The sequence below is a fragment of the Aotus nancymaae genome, unplaced genomic scaffold, assembly GCF_030222135.1.
Source record: "Aotus nancymaae isolate 86718 unplaced genomic scaffold, 86718_ANA_hifiasm-v0.15.2.pri h1tg000022l_1, whole genome shotgun sequence".
NCBI classification, from domain to species: domain Eukaryota; kingdom Metazoa; phylum Chordata; class Mammalia; order Primates; family Aotidae; genus Aotus; species Aotus nancymaae.
Window position 1 is genome coordinate 39,364,270 of NW_026988435.1, and position 19,250 is coordinate 39,383,519.

A 19,250-nucleotide genomic window follows, 5' to 3' on the forward strand; every position below is an offset into this window, starting at 1 on the left:
CCTGTCTCTACTAAAAAATACAAAAATTAGCTGGTTATGGCAGTGTACACCTATAGTCCCAGCTACTTGGGAGGCTGAGGCATGAGAATCGCTTGAACCCGGGAGATGGAGGTTGCAGTGAGCCAAGATCCCACCACTGCTCCAGCCTAGGCAACAAAGTGAAACTCCACCTCAAATAAATAAATAGCGTAACATGGGGTTCCAGTGATACTTGTTCTAATACTACTTTGTCTTGTAATCACAAAATAATTGGCCAGCGTTAAGATGACAGAGCCCACTGGGTGATCCTGGTGATGTCTTTACCCCACTTCTCGGCTGATACTCCACAAGTTCTTACTGAGATCTTGCAGCAGCGAGGCAGAGATCCACTGAGACTCAGATGCAAGATGTGCTCCTGGGCCTTTTCCTGAGATCAAGAAAATCACTCAGGGCTGAGTGCAGTGGCTCACGCCTGTAATCCAACAGTTTGGGAGGCTTAGGCAGGAGGATTGCTTGAACCCAGAAGTTAGAGACCAGCCTGGGCAACAATGTAAGACCCCATCTCTACAAAAAATCAAAAAAATTAGCCTGTGGTTCCAACCACATGGAAGGCTGAGGCAGGAGGATTGCTGGAGCCCGGGAGGTTGAGGCTGCAGTGAAATGTGATTGTGCAACTGCACTCCAGCCTGGGTGACAGCACAAAGCCCTAGGCCCTGTCTCAAAATAACCAGAAAGAAAGCCACTCCTTTATTAATGACAGGAAGGCTCAGCGACAGAGGGTAGAGATTGGGAACGCTTTTCGTGTAGCATGAAAGTGTGGCCATCCCCAGAGGGCTGCTGGCGGCCCTGTGGCACCCCCCAATGCAATCTTGTTGCTCTGCTGCAGTAGCCCATTTGGAAGGAAGAGCTAAGGGTGGTATTTGTCTTCACTACCCCACTTTTTTCATCAACACAACTGTGTGAATATCATCCTGTATGAATATATTTAAGAGTAACCCTTGAAAAAGCCAGAGTGCCTTGTCAATTTGTTTTCTTTATGATGAACTGGAAAAAGTCATTATCCATTCCCTATATTAGGTTTATAAATGAAAAGCTTTAGTGTAGCTTTCTTTTATACGTAAACCATTTATTTCTATTACTGACATCTTTTCAGAAAGTAATTTTTTGTTTTCTGTTTTTTTGAGACGGAGTTTCACTCTTGTTGCCCAGGCTAAAGTGCAATGGTGTGAGCTCGTCTCACCACAATCTTCGCCTTCTGGGTTCAAGCAGTTCTTCTGCTTCAGCCTCCCAAGTAGCTGGGATTACAGGGATGCGCCACCATCTGGCTAATTTTGTATTTCTAGTAGAGACGGGGTTTCTCCATGTTGGTCAGCTGGTCTCGAACTCCCGATCTCAGGTGATCCACCCTCCTTGGCCTCCCAAAGTGCTAGGATTACAGGTGTGAGCCACCGTGCCTGGCCCAGAAAGCAGTTTTTAATAGATGTTAAGGGGATATGTTATTTTCTTAATGCTTTGAATCAAACTATCATTCATCGCAAATTTAATTGATTTTGCTTTCTTTAATATCCAGTTGGAAGTCCATTATTGACCATCTTTTGACTCATGAGAAAACAATGTTTAAGGATTTAATGAGTAAGTTCTATGTTACTTGTGCATAACTCACACTTTATAGGATCAATGCCAATATAACCAGCTTTTATCATGTATTTCTGAACCCTACTCAAACTTTTACGATGCTGTCTAAGCCACAAAGACTAATGTGATATGCATAATATGGCAGGACTAAATGAACGAGTCTTTCCAGTTGAAGTCTATGGACAAGAACACGTTGACAACCCTTTTCATAGTTTTATAGTGAAGAAATACTGCTGAAAGCATCTAGCTTCACATCTTGACATTTGATTTGTGCTGAAAATAATAAGTTTTCCATAATTTACTAGGAGTACTTTTCTACACCTCAGATCCCTTCTAATGCACTAAGTATCATTAAAGAAATAAATATTGGCTGGGCACAGTGGCTCACACCTGTAATCCCAGCACTTTGAGTGGCTGACGTGGGCCGATCATTTGAACCCAGGGGTTCAAGACGAGCCAGGGCAACATAGCGAAACCCCATCTGTACAAAAAATTAGCCAGGCATGGTGGCACACAGCTGTAGTCCCAGCTACTTGGGAGACTGAGGCAGGAGGATCAATTGAACCCAAGAAGTTGAGGCTACAGTGAGCTGTGATCCCACCACTGTACTCCAGCGTGGGTGGTAGAATAAGATCCTATCTCAAATAAGAAATAAAAAGATAAATAAATATTTTGTAACTATAGATGGTAACAATAATCTGATGCCCTTAATAAAGATCAGATTTTTCACCAGGGAATATAGAATTACACTAGTGTGAATTTTCTATCACTTACCTCCAATTGTGGTTTTCTCAGTAAGTGAAACATATTTGCTTATTTATTCTAGACATGCAGAGCAGTTCTTTGAAACTATTCTCAAGTTTTGAACAGAAAGCCATGCTGTTAAAGCGCCAGGCATTTGCTGTCTTCAGTGGAGAACTTGATCAATACCACCTTTACCTTCCACTGATACAAGGTAAGACAACTGTCTTAGTCTGTTTTATGCTGCTATGACAGAATACCTGAGACTGGGGAATTTATGAAAACAGAAATTGATTGCATCACAGTTCTGGAGGCTGAGAAGTCCTATATCCCGGGGCTGGCATCTGGCAAGGGCCTTCTTGCGACGACATCCTATGGCAGAAGGCGGAAGGGCAAGAGAGCAAGAGGGGGCTGAATGTGCCCTTTTATTACAGTACCAATCCCATCCATGATGTGGCCTAATTACCTCTTAAAGGCCTCACTTCCCAGTAACATTATAGTGACAATAAAATTTCAGCATGCATTTTGGACGGGACAAACATTCAAACCACAGCAACAGCTGACCTGCCCTCACCCCCCACCACAGATAGACCCATGAGGGGCTGAGATGATTAGTTACCAGAGGGGCCTACTGCATGCTTTGGCATGACTGTCACATGCTAAAACAAGTATTCTGAAGAGTTATAGAACTTCAGAAATATATTGGTAAATCTGAAACTTTATTTTGAAATCAATTATAGGCCAGGTACAGGGGCTCATGCCTCTAATCCCTGCACTTTGGGAGGCCCAAGTGGGCGGATAACTTGAGGTCAGGGGTTTAAGACCAGCCTGATTAACATGGTGAAACCACGTCTCTACTAAAAATACAAAATTAGCCAGGCATGGTGGCACACACCTGTAATTGCTGCTACTCGGGGGGCCGAGGCAGGAGAATCAATTGAACCTGGGAGGCCAAGTTTGCAGTGAATCGAGATTGTGCCACTGCACTCCAGCCTGGGCAACAAGAGTGAAACTCTGTCTCTAAATAAATAAATAATACAATCAATTACAGTGTTATTAATTTTTTATTAGGTAGTTTTAAAAGTCTGACAGTACAGTATAGGAATAATACTTCCTCAGCACTGTCTCTTGCTGGATTCCTCCTGCAGTCAAGATACTTGGTGTTTGCAATACTCCCTTAATCAGCACCTTCAGCTGAGACCAGGGAAGGGGCAAGATTTTGGAGAAAGACCTGATTTTTCCTTAACAATTTTTTTTCTTCATCCCTGCTATATTCTTTGACTGTATAAAAATAATTATTGCCAGCTAGGTGCAGTGGCTCACGCCTGTAATCCCAGCACTTTCACAGGCCAAGGCGAGTGGATCACTTGAGGTCAGGAGTTTGACATCAGCCTGGCCAATTGGTGAAACTCCATCTTTACTAAAATTAGCCGGTGTAGTGGCTCATGCCTGTAATCCCAGCTACTGGGGAGGCTGAGTCAGGAGAATCACTTAAACCCTGTAGGCAGAGGTTACATTGAGCAACCACTGGATTGCGCCACTGCACTTCAGCCTGGGCGACAGAGAGACTCCATTGGGAGGCTGAGGTGGACAGATTACTTTAGGTCAGGAGTTCAAGACAACATGATGAAACCCCGTCTCTATTAAATATACAAAAATTAGCCAGGCATCGTGGCGGGCACCTGTAATCCCAGCTACTGGGGAGGCTAAGGCAGGAGAATCACTTGAACCTGGAGGCAGAGATTGCAATAAGCCAAGATCATGCCGCTGCACTCCAGCCTGAGTGACGGAGTGAGTGAGACTCCATCTCAAAAAAAAAAAAAAAAAAAAGAGGCAGGAGTGGAGAATTTCTAATGTTTCTCTCCTGGGATACCATTTGGGGTCCTTTTCCCCGGATGCTGTCACACCATCAAGTAGCAGAGAAGGAGATGGGGGCACAGGTGGGGAGCTGAGCAGCTCTGTACGTCTTGGCTCAGAGCAACATCAGTCGTACATCTTGGGGGGCTGCAAAGGTGTAGGTGAAAATATGAAAGTGCAATTATGTAGCATGAGTAAGTCTAGAGATGGCATGTATAACATGAGGACTGTAGTTAACAATACTGCATATGTACTGGTAATTTGCCAAGAGAATAGATTTTAGGTGCTCTGACCACAAAAAAGAAAGGTCATGAGGCTGGGTGCGGTGGCTTATGCCTGTAATCCTAGGAATTTTGGAGGCCAAGGTGGTGGATCACTTGAGGTCAGGAGTTCAAGACCAACCTGGCCAACATGGTGAAATCCCATCCCTATTAAAAATACAAAAATTAGCCAGGTGTGGTGGTGCATGCCTGTAATCCCAGCTACCCGCAGGGATGAGGCAGGAGAATCGCTGGCACCTGGGAGGCGGAGGTTGCAGTGAGCTGAGACCGCACCAGTGGACTCCAGCCTGGTGACAGAGCAAGATTCCCTCTCAAAAAAAAAAAAGAAAGAAAAAGAAAGGTCATTACATGAGATGATGATTTGATGGTGAATGCCTGACTGTAGTAATCACTTCCCTGTGTATATGAATCGCGAGATAAGTATATGTACATATCATATTGTACACCTTAAATATGTACAATAAAATGTGCTTAAAATTTTCACAATGATCACAAAATAAACTATAATAAGCATAAAGCAAGTATTTATTTCAAAAAAGAAAACAAGGGCAAAATGCTACTTCTCTAAAATGAGATGAGAACAGGCATTGTGCTTCACAAAGGCTTCTGCCTAGAGGATGAGAAAGATGTAGAGGAAACGCTGCCTTCTGGTTAGCGGGATGAAGCTGACTCGTCCCTGTCTGTCGCAGCATCTCCCATCTCCAGTTTTCCTCATTGTCATGAACTTTTTTGTTTTTTGTTTTTTGAGACAGAGTCTCACTCTGTAGCCCAGACTGGAGTGCAGTGGCACAATCTCAGCTCACTACAACCTCCACCTCCCAGATTCAAGTAAGTCTCATGCCTCAGCCTCCCGAGGAGCTGGGACTACAGGCACGCATCACCACACCTGGCTAATTTTTGTATTTTTAGTAGTGATGGAGTTTCACCATGCTGGCCAGGCTGGTCTGAAACTCCTGACCTCGTGATTTGCCGGCCTTGGCCTCCAAAAGTGCTGAGATCACAGGCGTGAGCCACCACACCGGCCATGAATGTTTTAGTTCTATTTTTACATCAGGATACTGATATTGGGAGAGATTAGCACCTGCCTAAAGTTTTATTGCCACTAACTGGCAAACGGGGCCTGAAATCTGAGCCCTTTGGCTGTGGTCATTAACAAAACATTTGTGTCCTTTGAGGTACAAAGGAACAGCCTTGAATCCAGGAGGCAGAGGCTACAGAGAGCTGAGATCACACCACTGCACTCCAGCCTGGGTGACAGAGCAAGACTCTGTCTCAAAAAAAAAAATGACTGGGCATGACAGCTCACTCTTGTAATCCCAGCACTTTGGGAAGCTGAGGCAGGTAGATCATCTGAGGTCAAGAGTTCAAGACCAGCCTGGCCAACATGGCAAAACCCCATCTCTATGAAAAATACAAAAAATTAGCTGGGTGTGGTGGCGGGCACCTGTAATCCCAACTACTCTGGAGGCTGAGGCAGGAAGATCGCTTGAACCCGGGAGGTGGAGGTTGTAGTGAGTGGAGACTGTGCCACTGCACTCCAGACCGGGCAACAGAGTGAGACTCTATCTCAAAAAAAAAAAAAAGTTTATTACTTATATACTAACGTACTACAGCAGGTCTTAGCTAGCATGACTACGGTTCATCTGTTTGCTATAGCAATTTGTTACATTCCTAGGAAACCTTAAGCTATAAGAAAAAAAAAAAGTCTCATTCTATAAACGACCATTTCTGAGGAGAAGCAGGGAAGAGTGTGAGGGGCTAGAGAGCGTGACTTGAAGCACTTTTCCCTCCATAGGAGTTAAGTTTTGTCGTGACCATCAAGTTTAAACCTCACTGAATAAAGCTGTTATGTTTACTTGCTCCGCTTTCTGCCTGCCACCCCCAAAATATGGTGTTGTCTCCCAGCCAGTCCATCCCTCACCACGGCTGCTTGGCTTCTGCGCCTCCTAATTCATATTCTTAGAAGAACATTTAAGTGGCCATTGGTCAGCCAGTGGATTTCTGAGTGTCTTCCTACTCAGCTGTGGCGGGGGGACAGCCCATGGGAATCGTTTTCTTTGAGGTTTGGCAAGAGCTATGAACTGCTGTATTTCACAAGAAGAGGGCTGGGGTAGACAAGTTGCACAAAAACATCTCCTTTTTTTTTTTTTTGAGATGGGTTCTTGCTCTGTTGCCCAGGCTGGAATGCAGTGGCGTGATTGTGGCTCACTGCAGCCTCTACCTCCTGGGCTTAAGTGATCCTCTCAAGTAGATGACCCTACAGGCGTGTGCCACCACACCTGGCTAATTTCTTAAAAAATATTTTTTCCCAATCTCGTCAGATCTCGGAAGCAAAGCAGGGTTGGGCCTGGTTAGTACTTGGATGGGAGACTGTCTGGGAATACCAGGTGCCGTAGGCTTAAAAAAAATAAAATAAAATAAAAAATAAAAATAAATAAAAATAATATATTTTTTGTAGAAATGAGGTCTCACCATGTTGTCAGGCCTGGTCTCGAACTCTTGGGCTTAAGCAATCCACCTACCTCGGCCTCCCAAAGTGCTGGATTCCAGGCGCGAGCCACCGAGCCTGGCCTGTATCACTCATTCCTTGCCCTGGGGTGTTACCAGAATGTCAAAACAGTCAGTTTTATTTTTCTTTGTCTGATAAGAAACCCCAGACTGCATATTTGCGTGACATCTTTAAAATCTTCTTTCCTTAGAACGCCTGACAGACAATCTCAGAGTTGGACAGACATCCATAGTTGCTGCTCAGATGTTTCTTTTTTTCAGAGTTTTGCTGCTAAGAATATCTCCTCAACATCTGACTTCATTGTGGCCAATAATGGTCTCTGAATTGGTGAGTACAAGTATTGTCAGTTTGAAAGAAAGGTTGGAGCTTTTTAAAATGCTTTTTCAGTAACATATACTACTTCATGTGTATCCCATTTTATCGAAAAGTTTTTTTTTTTTTTTTTTTGAGACAGAGTCTAGCTTTGTCGCCAGGCTGGAGTGCAGTGGTGCGATCTCGGCTCACCGCAACCTCCGCTTCCCAGGTTCAAGCAATTGTTCTGCCTCAGCCTCCCAAGTAGCTGGGACTACAGGCACGCGCCACCATGCCCAGCTAATTTTTGTATTTTTAGTAGAGACGGAGTTTCACCATGTTGGCCAGGATGGTCTCGATCTCCTGACCTCGTGATCCACCTGTCTTGGCCTCCCAAAGTGTTAGGATTACTGGCGTGAGCCATCGCACCTGGCCTAAAAGTTATTTTTAATCAGGTTGGTAGCACATGGTTTACTCTTGGTTAAATAGAGAATATTTTACCCTATAATCATATTTGATCTCTCACCTGTCAGTTATTCTGACTCACTTTTTTGATTATCAAATGGTACCATTTGATAATATTTACTAGCTTTGTATATACATATAAATTTGAGCCAGGGGTGGTAGCTCATGCCTGTAATCCCAGCACTTTGGGAGGCCAAGGCGGATGGATCACTTGAGCCCAGGAGTTCAAGACTAGGCTGGGCAACATGGTAAAACTCTCTTTCTACAAAAAAAATACGAAAATTAGCTGGGCGTGGTGGGAGGATGTATCTGCAGGAGGCTGAGGCTGCAGTGAGCCATGATTGTACTATTTCGTTCCAGCCTGGGTAACAGAGTAAGACTCCATCTTATTCATTCATTCATAAATTAATCGATTTTTTAAAATAAGTAAAAATATAAACACTTGGATAGGTTTAATCTCTCTCAGTAACTTGAATGCTTTTTTTTTTTTCAGATTCAGACATTCACACAGCTTGAAGATGATCTAAAAGATGAAGATGAGTCATTGAGGTAAGCAGTACAAGATCTGTGCACGGGAGGAAAAGATGGTCAAGATTAAAGGACATCACTTGAGATGCAGGGTTATCTAACGCTAAATGCTGTTTTCTTAAAGGACTTGTGAAAGGACCAACTATTCCAAAAATTTCTTAAAAGGAAAATTCTTCTTAGGGATATATCATAGGTGAATGGACTATTCACAGAGCTGAATGAATTTATAACAAGCATATCTTCGCACATTTATAGAGGCAGCAACAAAGTAAACAGAACAAAAGTTTCAGTCCCGGATGGAAATGGACCCTCAGTGGGGGAGATTCCCCAGAGTGAACTCATCTTGTATTTATCTGCTTGCAAATTCCTGGACACGGCGCTTTCTTTTCCACCTGACAAGATGCCATTATTTCAAATGTAAGTCAGATCCAATCGTGTGTCCTTCTTGAAGTAGGAGATTTCTTTTTCCCTTCTAAGCACTTTCACTTGTTTTTTTCATGTACAGTCTACGGGAAACCACCATCTGGGTTTCTAGTGACAGCTGAGCCAGCTCAGAATACCAAGTTTCAGATTACTTGCAACATCTGTGGCTCTGTGAATTTGACTCACAGGAGTGTTTATGAATGTGTTTCTATAGGGGGGAGTGTGTGTGTGTCTGTGTCTGTGTGTGTGTGTGTGTGTGTGTGTGTGTGTGTGTGGTTTTTGCTACTGAATGCTTATAAAATGGCTTACCCACTGGTGGTCCCCACCGCCTCTGTGTAGACCTTTTTGTCTGTGTTTAGTTAGATGCAAATGCCTTTCTTTGGAGCCTGCCATCTCCAATTCACTTTGCCCCTTAGGCTCATGTTTCCTATAGGCTCCACACAGCTGCTCGTTTGTTTAATTTCATGCCCAGCCCCAGAGGCCATTTCTCTCTCTCCTACTCCCACAAAGAGAGTAATCATGTAGAAATGTTTTGTTTTAAAAAGTGGGTTCTCATAAATGCACATTGCTAAGTGAAAGAAGCCAGTCTGAAAAGGCTACACACTGTATGATTCCAACCATGTGACATTCTGGAAAAGGCAAAACTATGGAGACAGTAAAAAGATCAGTGGTTGCCAGGAGTTGGGGAGAGGGAGAGAGGGATGAATGGGTGAAGCACAGAGGATTTTTAGGGCAGTGAAATTGTTGCATACGGAACTGTAATGGTAGATCCCTGTCATTGTCCATTTCTCCAAACCCATACAATGTACACCACCAAGAGTGAACCCTGATGTAAACTCTGGACTTAGGAGGGATAACGGTGAGTCAGTAGAGGTTCTTCAGTTTTAACAAATGTACTGCTCTGGTGCAGGATGTCGATAATAGGGCAGGCTTGTACGTGTGTAAGGATGGGGTATAGGGGAATGGTACTTTCTGCTCCATTTTGCTGTGAACCTAAAGCTGTTCCACAAAAGAAAGTCTTTCAGTTTTTAAAAAGTGGGTTTGGGTTGGGCATGATGTCTCAGGCCTGTAATACCAGCGCTTCAGGAGGCTGAGGCGGGTTGATCACCTGAGGTTGGGAGTTCGAGACCAGCCTGGCCAGTATGGCAAAACCCTGTCTCTACTAAAAAGACAAAAGTTAGGCTATGTGTGGGGGCTCATGCCTGTAATCCCAGCACTTTGGGAGGCTGAGGTGGGCAGATCACTTGAGGTCAGGAGTTCAAGGCCAGCCTGGCCAACATGGTAAAACACTGTCTCTACTAAAAATACAAAAATTAGCCAGGTGTGGTGGTGGGCACCTGTAATTCCAGCTACTCAGGAAGCTGAGGCAGGAGAATCACTTGAACCTGAGAGGCAGAGGTTGCAGTGAGCTGAGATCGCACCACTGCACCCCAGCCTCGGTGATAGAGCGAAACTGTCTCAAAAAAAAAAAAAATGGGCCGGGCGCGGTGGCTCAAGCCTGTAATCCCAGCACTTTGGGAGGCCGAGGCGGGTGGATCACGAGGTCAAGAGATCGAGACCATCCTGGTCAACATGGTGAAACCCCATCTCTACTAAAAAAAATACAAAAAAATTAGCTGGGCATGGTGGCGCGTGCCTGTAATCCCAGCTACTCAGGAGGCTGAGGCAGGAGAATTGCCTGAACCCAGGAGGCGGAGGTTGCGGTGAGCCGAGATCGCGCCATTGCACTCCAGCCTGGGTAACGAGCGAAACTCCGTCTCAACAAAAAAAAAAAAAAAAAAAAATGGGTTCTGATGTATGCGAATGTGCATAGCAACATTACTTATAATAGGCAAAAAGCAGAGACAACCCAAATGGCCGTCAGCTGATGAACAGATAGATAACATTACATATCCATACAGTGGATATGTCCAGGATGAGACAGTGTGGATTTGCGGGTGCCTAAGTCTCAACGGTATAGGGGTTGGGGTGGTGATGGATGAGGGGAATGGTATTTCTTTTTGGGGTAATGAAATACTCTAAAAATAATTGTGATAATAGACATGCAACTCTATGAATATAATAAAAGGCGTTGAGTTGTCCATACTAAATAGATATAGTATGTGAATTATATCTTAATACAACTAATGTTAACGACATTGAAGGGCCCTTATCAGCAGGCCTGACCTTGGGTTTGTTCCCTGCAGTTATAGGTGGGCATTTGTTCCAGAAGTAGACACAGAGGGCCCTGCCTTCCTGTTGGATGTAGAGGAGAATCGCCAAGAATGCAAACCCCACACTGTGAGGATTCTAGAACTTCTAAAATTAAAATTTGGGGTAAGTGCTTTTCTTTTCTTTTTTTTTTTTTTGAGATGGAGTCTCACTCTGTCATCCAGGCTGGAGAGCAGCAGCACAGTCTTGGCTCACTGCAACCTCCACCTCCTGGGTTCAAGCGATTCTCCTGCTTCAGCCTCCTAAGTAGCTGATAGTACAGGCACCTGCCACTACGCCCGGCTAATTTTTGGTATTTTTAGTAGAGATGGGGTTTCACCATGTTGGCCAGGCTGTTCTCAAACTCCTGACCTCGTGATCCACCTGCCTTGGCCTCGCAAAGTGTTGGGATTACAGGCACATGCCACCATTCTTGTCAAATTCTTGGTGGTTTTTTGTTTTTTGTTTTGAGAGAGTCTCACTCTGTTGCCTAGACTGGAGTGCAGTGGTAGGATCTTGGCTCACTGCATCCTCCGCCTACCAGGTTCAAGCAATTCTCATGCCTCAGCCTCCCGAGCAGCTGGGACTATAGGCATGTGCCACCACGCTCGGCCAATTTTTGTATTGTTAGTAAAGACAAGGTTTCACCATGTGGGCCACGTTGGTCTTGAACTCCTGACCTCAAGTGATCCGCCCACCTTGGCCTCCCTAAGTGCTGGGATTACAGGCATGAGCCACCATGCCCAGCCTGTTTCGAAGTCTTTTATAAATGTCTGACTGCTTTTTTCAAAGCTAGATTCAAAAAGCAGGCCAGCCACCACACCTAGCCTGCTTTTCTTTTTAAAAATTATATTCATGGAGAAGGAGGAGGAGGCAAAAAAAATTATATTCATGAGGCCAGTAATCCCAGCACTTTGGGAGGCCGAGGCAGGCAGATCACCTGAGGTCAGGAGTTTGAGACCGGCATGGCCAGCATGGCCAACATGGTGAAACCCTATCTCTATAAAAATTAGTTGGCCTGGTGATGGGTGCCTGCACTTTGGGAGATCGAGGCGGGTGGATCACCTGAGGTCAGAGTTTGAGACCACCCTGGCCAACAATAAACACTGAAGCCATAGCATTGTTATGGGTTTGTTTTTTCTGCAGGAGGTCAGCAGCTCTGATGAGATCACCATGAAGGATGAATTCCCACTTCTGGGCCAACATTCTGTTTCCAGCATCAGGCAGTTGATGCCATTCTTCAGGACCCTAAACTGTGCATTTAAAACCCAAAGACAGCTGCCTGCTGAGACCCCAGGAGCTCCATTCTTGGAGTTTCCTGTCACAGATAGCCCGAAGGTCTTAAAACAACTGGAAGAATGCATCGAATATGATTTTCTGGAACATCCAGAATGTTAACTGTGTGAGAAAGAATGTGTTTAATCCATGTATTGGTACTTTAATGAAAACCAGGTTATATTCTAAAGAAGAAAGAAGACAAGATAGCATTTTTAAACAAGGCTATTTCCATTTTGAAAATAGATTTCAGGGTGGGTACGGTGGCTCATGCCTGTAATCCCAGCACTTTGGGAGGCCAAGCAAGGCAGGCAGATCACTTGAGATCAGGAGTTCGAGACCAGCCTGGCCAACATGGTGAGACCCTGTCTCTACTAAAAATACAAAAATTAGCCGAGCGTGGTGGTGGTGCCTGTAATCCCAGCTACTCAGGAGGCTAAGGCACGAGAATCACCTGAACCCAGGAGGCGGAGGCTCAGTGAGCTGAGGTCACACCACTGCACTCCAACCTGGGTGACAGAATGAGACCCTGTTTCAAAAAAAAAAAAAAGTAGATTTCAGATAATTTTCTGCTCAGCAGCAGGACACACCCCCTAAATGCCTTGTAATATATTTGAATCTGATTCTGCATTTCTTCCTCAATTTATGTAATGAAAATAAAATTAATATATCATCTAAGAGTAGCACAAAATTTGTAATATGAAGTAAAGTATGAAGAGAATGAAGAAGTTGTTTTCTTTGTTGAAGCAGATATATGGGTCTCAGTATATTTCTCTAAAAGTTTAAACTTATTAAAAGAATGTTATTTTTAACCTTTCACACAAATGTTTTTTAAAGTGCTTATTTTGGTACTACATTTTAAAACTAAAATACATTGTTTTCTGAGGACGACAATTGCCCTTAACCTATTCAGCAGAGGTAAGGTAACCTCAGTGTATTCAAAGATAACCTCAATGTATTCAACCCTTGCACATTAAAAATCACATTTGCCGGGTGCAGTGGCTCATGCCTGTAATCCCAGCACTTTGGGAGGCCAAGGCTGGCAGATCACCTGAAGTTGGGAGTTTGAGACCAGCCTGACCAACATGGAGAAACCCTGTCTCTAGTAAAAATACAAAATTAGCCAGGCGTGGTGGCGCATGCCTGTAATCCCAGCTACTTAGGAGGCTAAGCAGGAGAATCGCTTGAACCCGGGAGGTGGAGGTTGTGGTGAGCTGATATCGTGTCATTGCACTCTAGCCTGGGCAACAAGAACAAAACTCTGTCTCAAAAAAAAAAGTCACATTTGCACAGTTTAATAACATAAGAAGTACAGGGTTTTAAATTTCTGACCGCACTTTCTTTTTTCTTTTTCTTTTTTTTTTTTTTTACAGGGTCTCTCTCTGTCACCCAGGCTGGAGTGCAGTGGCGCCGTCTTAGCTCACTGCAACCTCCACCCCCTGGGTTCAAGCGATTCTCCTGCCTCAGCCTCCCAAGTAGCTGGGATTACAGGTGCACCACCACACCCAGCTAATTTTTTTGTGTTATTAGTAGAGACAGGGTTTTGCCATGCTGACCAGGGTGGTCTCAAACTCCTGACCTCAGGTGATTCGCCTGCCTTGGCCTCCCAAAGTGCTGGGATTACAGGCGTGAGCCACCATGTCTGGCCTTGACTATGTTGATTTATATTAGATAGTGCTTGGGGCCAGACATGGTCGCTCACCCCTGTAATCCCAACACTTCGGGAGGCCAAGGCAGGCAGAACACTTGAGCTCAGGAGATCAAGACCAGCCTGGCCAACATGGTGAAACTCCATCTCGACTAAAACTACAAAAATTAAGGCTGGACTCCATGGCTCACGCCTGTAATCCCAGCACTTTGGCGGACGGATCACTTGAGGTAGGAGTCCTGGGCAGCCTGGCCAACATGGTGAAACCGCGTCTCTACTAAAAACACAGAAAATTAGCTGGGCATGGGGGCGTGTGCCTGTAATCCCAGCTACTTGGAGGCTGAGGCAGGAGAATCGCTTGAACCTGGGTGGCAGAGGATCGCACCACTACCCTCCAGCCTTGGCAACAGAGTGAGACTCCATCTCAAAAAAAAAAAATCAACATAGTTTCAGAAACTTGAAGGCCTGAAACTGTCAGGAACTCTCCCTGTCTGGCCTTCTGTTCCCTTTGGTAAAGAGATTTTACCACTTTGCAGACATCACTGTACATTAAAATGATCCTTTCCTAGGCACAGAATTCTCTGGCTTGGCAGCATCTCATTCTGCTGTTTTTCAAGAATCTTTTCTTGCCAGCCACCTACCCTGTTTAGCACCATGGCCTGGAGCATCTTCTTGGCTGTGGGCACTTTAACTCTGCCGCTGAGCATAGTGCCTTCCAGACCTGCTGGTCTCGTGTCATGTCCCCCATTCAGCCACCAGAGCACTGCACAGTTCACCCTCCAGGCCAGATGATGCAAACTGCCCAAATGAGTGCTCTTGTATTACTCCTCCGGAGCACAATAGCTGCTTTGGAGATTTAACCAGCATTCTTGGCTAAGTTTCTCCTCCTAATATCCTACTACTTAGAAGTTTTTGTGCAGTGCAAAAGCAATTGTGTCATTAGGCCCAACACAGCATTTGGATATCACAGAAATCCCTGACTTCCTAAATAAGGGCTAAAAGTAGGAATTACAAAGCACCACTAGGCCAGACACAGTGGCTCACACCTATAATCCCAGCACTTAGGGAGTCCGAGGTGGGCAGATCACCTGAGGTCAGGAGTTCGAGACCAGCCTGACCAACATGGTGAAACCCTGTCTCCAGTAAAAATACAAAAATTAGCCAGGCATGGTGGTAGGTGCCTGCAATCCCAGCTACTCGGGAGCCTGAGGTGGAAGAACCACTTAAATCAGGAGGCGGAGGTTGCAGTGAGCCAAAATTGCACCACTGGACTCCAGCCTGGGCAACGAGTGAGATTCCATCTCAAAAGCACCACTAGATATGTGGGTAATCACACAAACATTTGTTGGAAATTACATGGAAGTTACATCTTTTGTGTTCAAGGAAGTATCCTTAAAGTAAAAATGTGCAAGTTTTGGTTACTAAAATTTAAAATATCAAAGTGGGCCAGGCATGGGGGCTCACACCTGTAATCCCAGCACTTTGGGAGGCCAAAGCAGGAGGATCGCTTAAGCCTAGGAGTTTGAGACCAGCCAGGGCAACATAAACTCTCTATAAAAGTAGCCAGGCATGGTGGTGTGTGCCTATAGTCCCAGGTGCTTGGGAGGCTAAGCTGCAAGGATCACTTGAGCTCAGGAAGCTGAGGCTGCAGTGACCCTTGATGGCACCACTGTATTTCCAGCCTGGTAGACAGAAAAGGATCCCATCTCAAGAAAGAAAGTATAGAATTATAGATTCTGTGTATCACAACTGCTCATCTATGAGTTACCTGCAGTTCAAGTTGTAAGGAGATATCATCCTCTGACTAGTAGCTAACATCTAGGTAGGTGTGCATGCTCATTTATATCATCAGTATATATGATGTGCTATTATGCCAGGAAAGGTGGTTCTTGTATCTGTACATAGATTTACGGATCTACCTTTTCATTTTTTCTCTCCAGTGTCTAAAACAACTTACTGTTTTCCGCGGATACCATATATAACTTAATCCTTATTTATTAATTGAAAAATTGTAAAGATCGGGATTTAACAGCACTCACATCTTTATGTTTGTGATAAAACAGTAAGTCCTCACTTTGGGAGGCCGAGGCGGGTGGATCACGAGGTCAGGAGATCGAGACCATCCTGGTCAACATGGTGAAACCCCGTCTCTACTAATACAAAAAATTAGCTGGGCATGGTGGCGCGTGCCTGTAATCCCAGCTACTCAGGAGGCTGAGGCAGGAGAATTGCCTGAATCCAGGAGGCGGAGGTTGCGGTGAGCCGAGATCACGCCATTGCACTCCAGCCTGGGTATCAAGAGCGAAACTCCGTCTCAAAAAAAAAAAAAAACAGTCCTACACCTACATAAAACATGTATAAATCTTTCCTTTTGTCACAGGATACAGCACAGTTGTTAAGGATATAGTTTCTGCAGTAAGTGTGCCTGCGTTTGACTCAGTTTCCCCATGTACTGGCCTGGGCATGCTTTGTGCCTCACTTTCCTCATCTACGAGGTAGGAATATCAATGGTAACTACCTCTTACAGTGGTAGCAGCTAACCAGCTCTGCCACTCCTGTGATCTCTAAGAGGTTTTGATCATACTTCCAGCAGTAAAAATTAAGTATATCTCCAGCCCCAATGTCTATAAGCTATATGTTACATTAATTTACTTGGGTTCCAACATGTGTAATCTATAAAACAGGATTTAAAAAGTATGCAGATTACAGGCCAGCCATGGTGGCTCATGCCTGTAATCCCAGCTTTGGGAGGCCGAGGCGGGAGGATTACTGGCGTCCAAGAGTTTGAGACCAGCATGGGCAACAGGGCAAAACCCTGTCTCTACAAAAAAATACCAAAAAAAATAACCAGGTGTGGTGGGGCATGCCTGTAGTCTCAACCACTTGGGAAGCTGAGGCAGGCAGATTGATTGAGCCCGGAAGGCAGACATCGCTGTGAGCTGTGATCACCCCACTGCACTCCAGTCTGGGTGACAGAGCAAGGCTTGGTCTCAAAAAAAAAATGCGGACAAACAAATTTAACGGTTCATTCTTTTTTTTTTTTTTAAGTTTATTTTATTTATTTATTTATTTATTTAGAGACAGAGTTCGCTCTTGTTACCCAGGCTGGAGTGCAATGGCTCAATCTCGGCTCACCGCAACCTCCGCCTCCTGGGTTCAAGCAATTCTCCTGCCTCAGCCTCCCGAGTAGCTGGGACTACAGGCGTGCGCCATCATGCCCAGCTAATTTTTGTATTTTTAGTAGAGACGGGGTTTCACCATGTTGACCAGGATGGTTTCGATCTCTTGACCTCGTGATCCACCCGCCTCGGCCTCCCAAAGTGCTGGGATTACAGGCGTGAGCCACCGCGCCCGGCCAACAGTTCATTCTTTTTAGAGACAGAGTCTTGCTCTGTCGCCCAGGCTGGAGTGCAGTGGCATGATCATAGCTCACTACAGCCTCAAACTCCTGGGCTGAAAGCGATCCTCCTGCCTCAGCCTCCTGAGTAGCTGAAACTATAGGTACACACTACCATGCCCAGCCAACTTTTTGATTGTAGAGATGAGATGTATTAGTTCACTTTTGCACTAACTACCTGGGCATGGGTAATTTATAAAGAGATTGGCCAAGTGTGGTGGCTTACACCTGTAATCCCAGCACTTTGGGAGGCTGAGGCAGGTGGATCATGAGATCAGGATATCGAGACCATCCTGGCCATGGTGAAACCCTGTTTCTACTAAAATACAAAAAAATTACCCAGGTGTGGTGGTGCACACCTGTAGTCCCAGCTACTCAGGAGGCTGAGGCAGGGGAATTGCTTGAATATGGTAGATGGAGGTTGCAGTGAGCCGAGATCATGCCACTGCACTCCAGCCTGGTGAAAGAGCAAGACTCCATCTCAAAAAAAAAAAAGAAGAAAAGAGGTTGAATGACTCACAGCTCTCCATGGCTGGGGAAGCCACAGGAAACTTACCGTTATGGCAGAAAGCAAAGAGGAAGTAAGGCGCGTCGTACATGGTGGCAGGAGAGAGAGTGAAGGGGAAAACTGTCTCACACTTTAAACCACCAGATCTCATGAGAACTCACTATCATGAAAACAGCATGGGGGAGACCACCCCCATGATCCAATCACTTCCCACCAGGTCCCTCCCATGACACATGTGGATTACAATTCTGTATGAGATTTGGATGGGGACACAGCCAAACCATATCACAGGGGTCTCACTATGTTGTCCAGGTCAGCCTCCCGGGCTCAAGTGATCCTCCTGCCTTCGCTTCCCAAAGTGTTGAGGTTACCACACATGGCCTGATATTTTTTTCTTAGCCCCCAACAGTGAGCTTCTGCACCCCTCTTTGGAGACAACTACTCTAACTCAGTGTTGGAAATAGATGTTAGAAATAGATGCTCGGTGCTGCAAAGAAAAATTAGCACCGAGACAATTTTTTAGCAATGCAATTTTTACTTCCTGGACTGCAGGAAGGGTACTCCCAGTAGCCATTGTGCCACGAGAGTACAAAGAACAAAGGAATACACACAAATTTATCCCTTACGCATTTGGGGTTGTCCTTACTGCTATGTCTGATCTCCGTTGGCTGGAGCCAGACCTCACAATCTAAACTAAAACCCGATTGGCTAACAACTTAGAACTTTTCTAAACAGGTAAAAGCAATGGAGAGCTGGGGTATGCCTGTGAGCACGTCCAGCACAGATATCTTGGTTAAAGTACAAAGACACAGAATGTACTATGTGCCTGTAAGCCTGGCATGTCTAACAGCTACATAGGATAGGGCTTAACAAAGTTATTAGCACACTTACGATTTATTTTTTAAGGAAATGAAACTTTAAAAAGGAATTTCTTTACTTCCCACACTCAGTTTGTCCCAGAAGTTGGCCATATGTGACCCTAGGACCAAAGGGTCACTACACTGAGGGCAGGCAGTGTTTTGGAAGGGGTGGTGCTTGCCATGGGTGGCTGTGACAAACAATGAGAACAGACTGGGGAGTTCTTTTTTTTTGAGATGGAGTCTTGCTCTGTCACCCAGGTTGGAGTGCCGTGGCGCAATCTCGGCTCACTGCAACCTCTGTTTCCCAGGTTCAAGCAATTCTCCCGCCTCAGCTTCCTAAGTAGCTGGGATTACAGGCATGCGCCACCACGCCTGGCTGACTTTTGTATTTTTAGTAGACACGAAGTTTCACCATGTTGGCCAGGCTTATCTTGAACTCCTGACCTCAGGTGATCCACCCGCTTCAGCCTCCCAAAGTGCTGGGATTTCAGGTGTGAGCCACAGTGCCCAGCCCAGACTGGGAGTTCTAACAGAGCAGAGAGTTGAACACATGGAGCTTCAGGGAGTCCTGGTGGGAGTGTAGACTGTGTGTACGTGGGCATGAAACGAACCCTATCTCACCAGCCAGGGCGGTGCTCAGGACTTCACGTGCATGATTTTCTC

At 45.1% G+C, this 19,250-nt stretch overlaps 1 protein-coding gene across 3 annotated transcripts in view; it reads left to right on the forward strand.

Moving 5' to 3' along the window:
* Nucleotides 1-12,895, forward strand: part of DOP1B (DOP1 leucine zipper like protein B) — a 121,737-nt gene extending 108,842 nt beyond the window's left edge. For 2 of the 3 annotated variants that reach the window (XM_064380135.1, XM_064380136.1), the window contains 7 exons: nucleotides 1,550-1,611; nucleotides 2,441-2,569; nucleotides 7,193-7,329; nucleotides 8,252-8,307; nucleotides 8,542-8,703; nucleotides 10,896-11,025; nucleotides 12,046-12,895. In XM_064380135.1, the coding sequence (XP_064236205.1) occupies nucleotides 1,550-1,611; nucleotides 2,441-2,569; nucleotides 7,193-7,329; nucleotides 8,252-8,307; nucleotides 8,542-8,703; nucleotides 10,896-11,025; nucleotides 12,046-12,297 (928 nt within the window). In that variant the 3' untranslated portion in view covers nucleotides 12,298-12,895. Of the gene's footprint in view, nucleotides 1-1,549; nucleotides 1,612-2,440; nucleotides 2,570-7,192; nucleotides 7,330-8,251; nucleotides 8,308-8,541; nucleotides 8,704-10,895; nucleotides 11,026-12,045 lie in introns of those variants that run through there. The other variant, XR_010343932.1, reaches the window with a different exon arrangement.
* The last annotated feature ends 6,355 nt before the right edge of the window (nucleotides 12,896-19,250 follow it).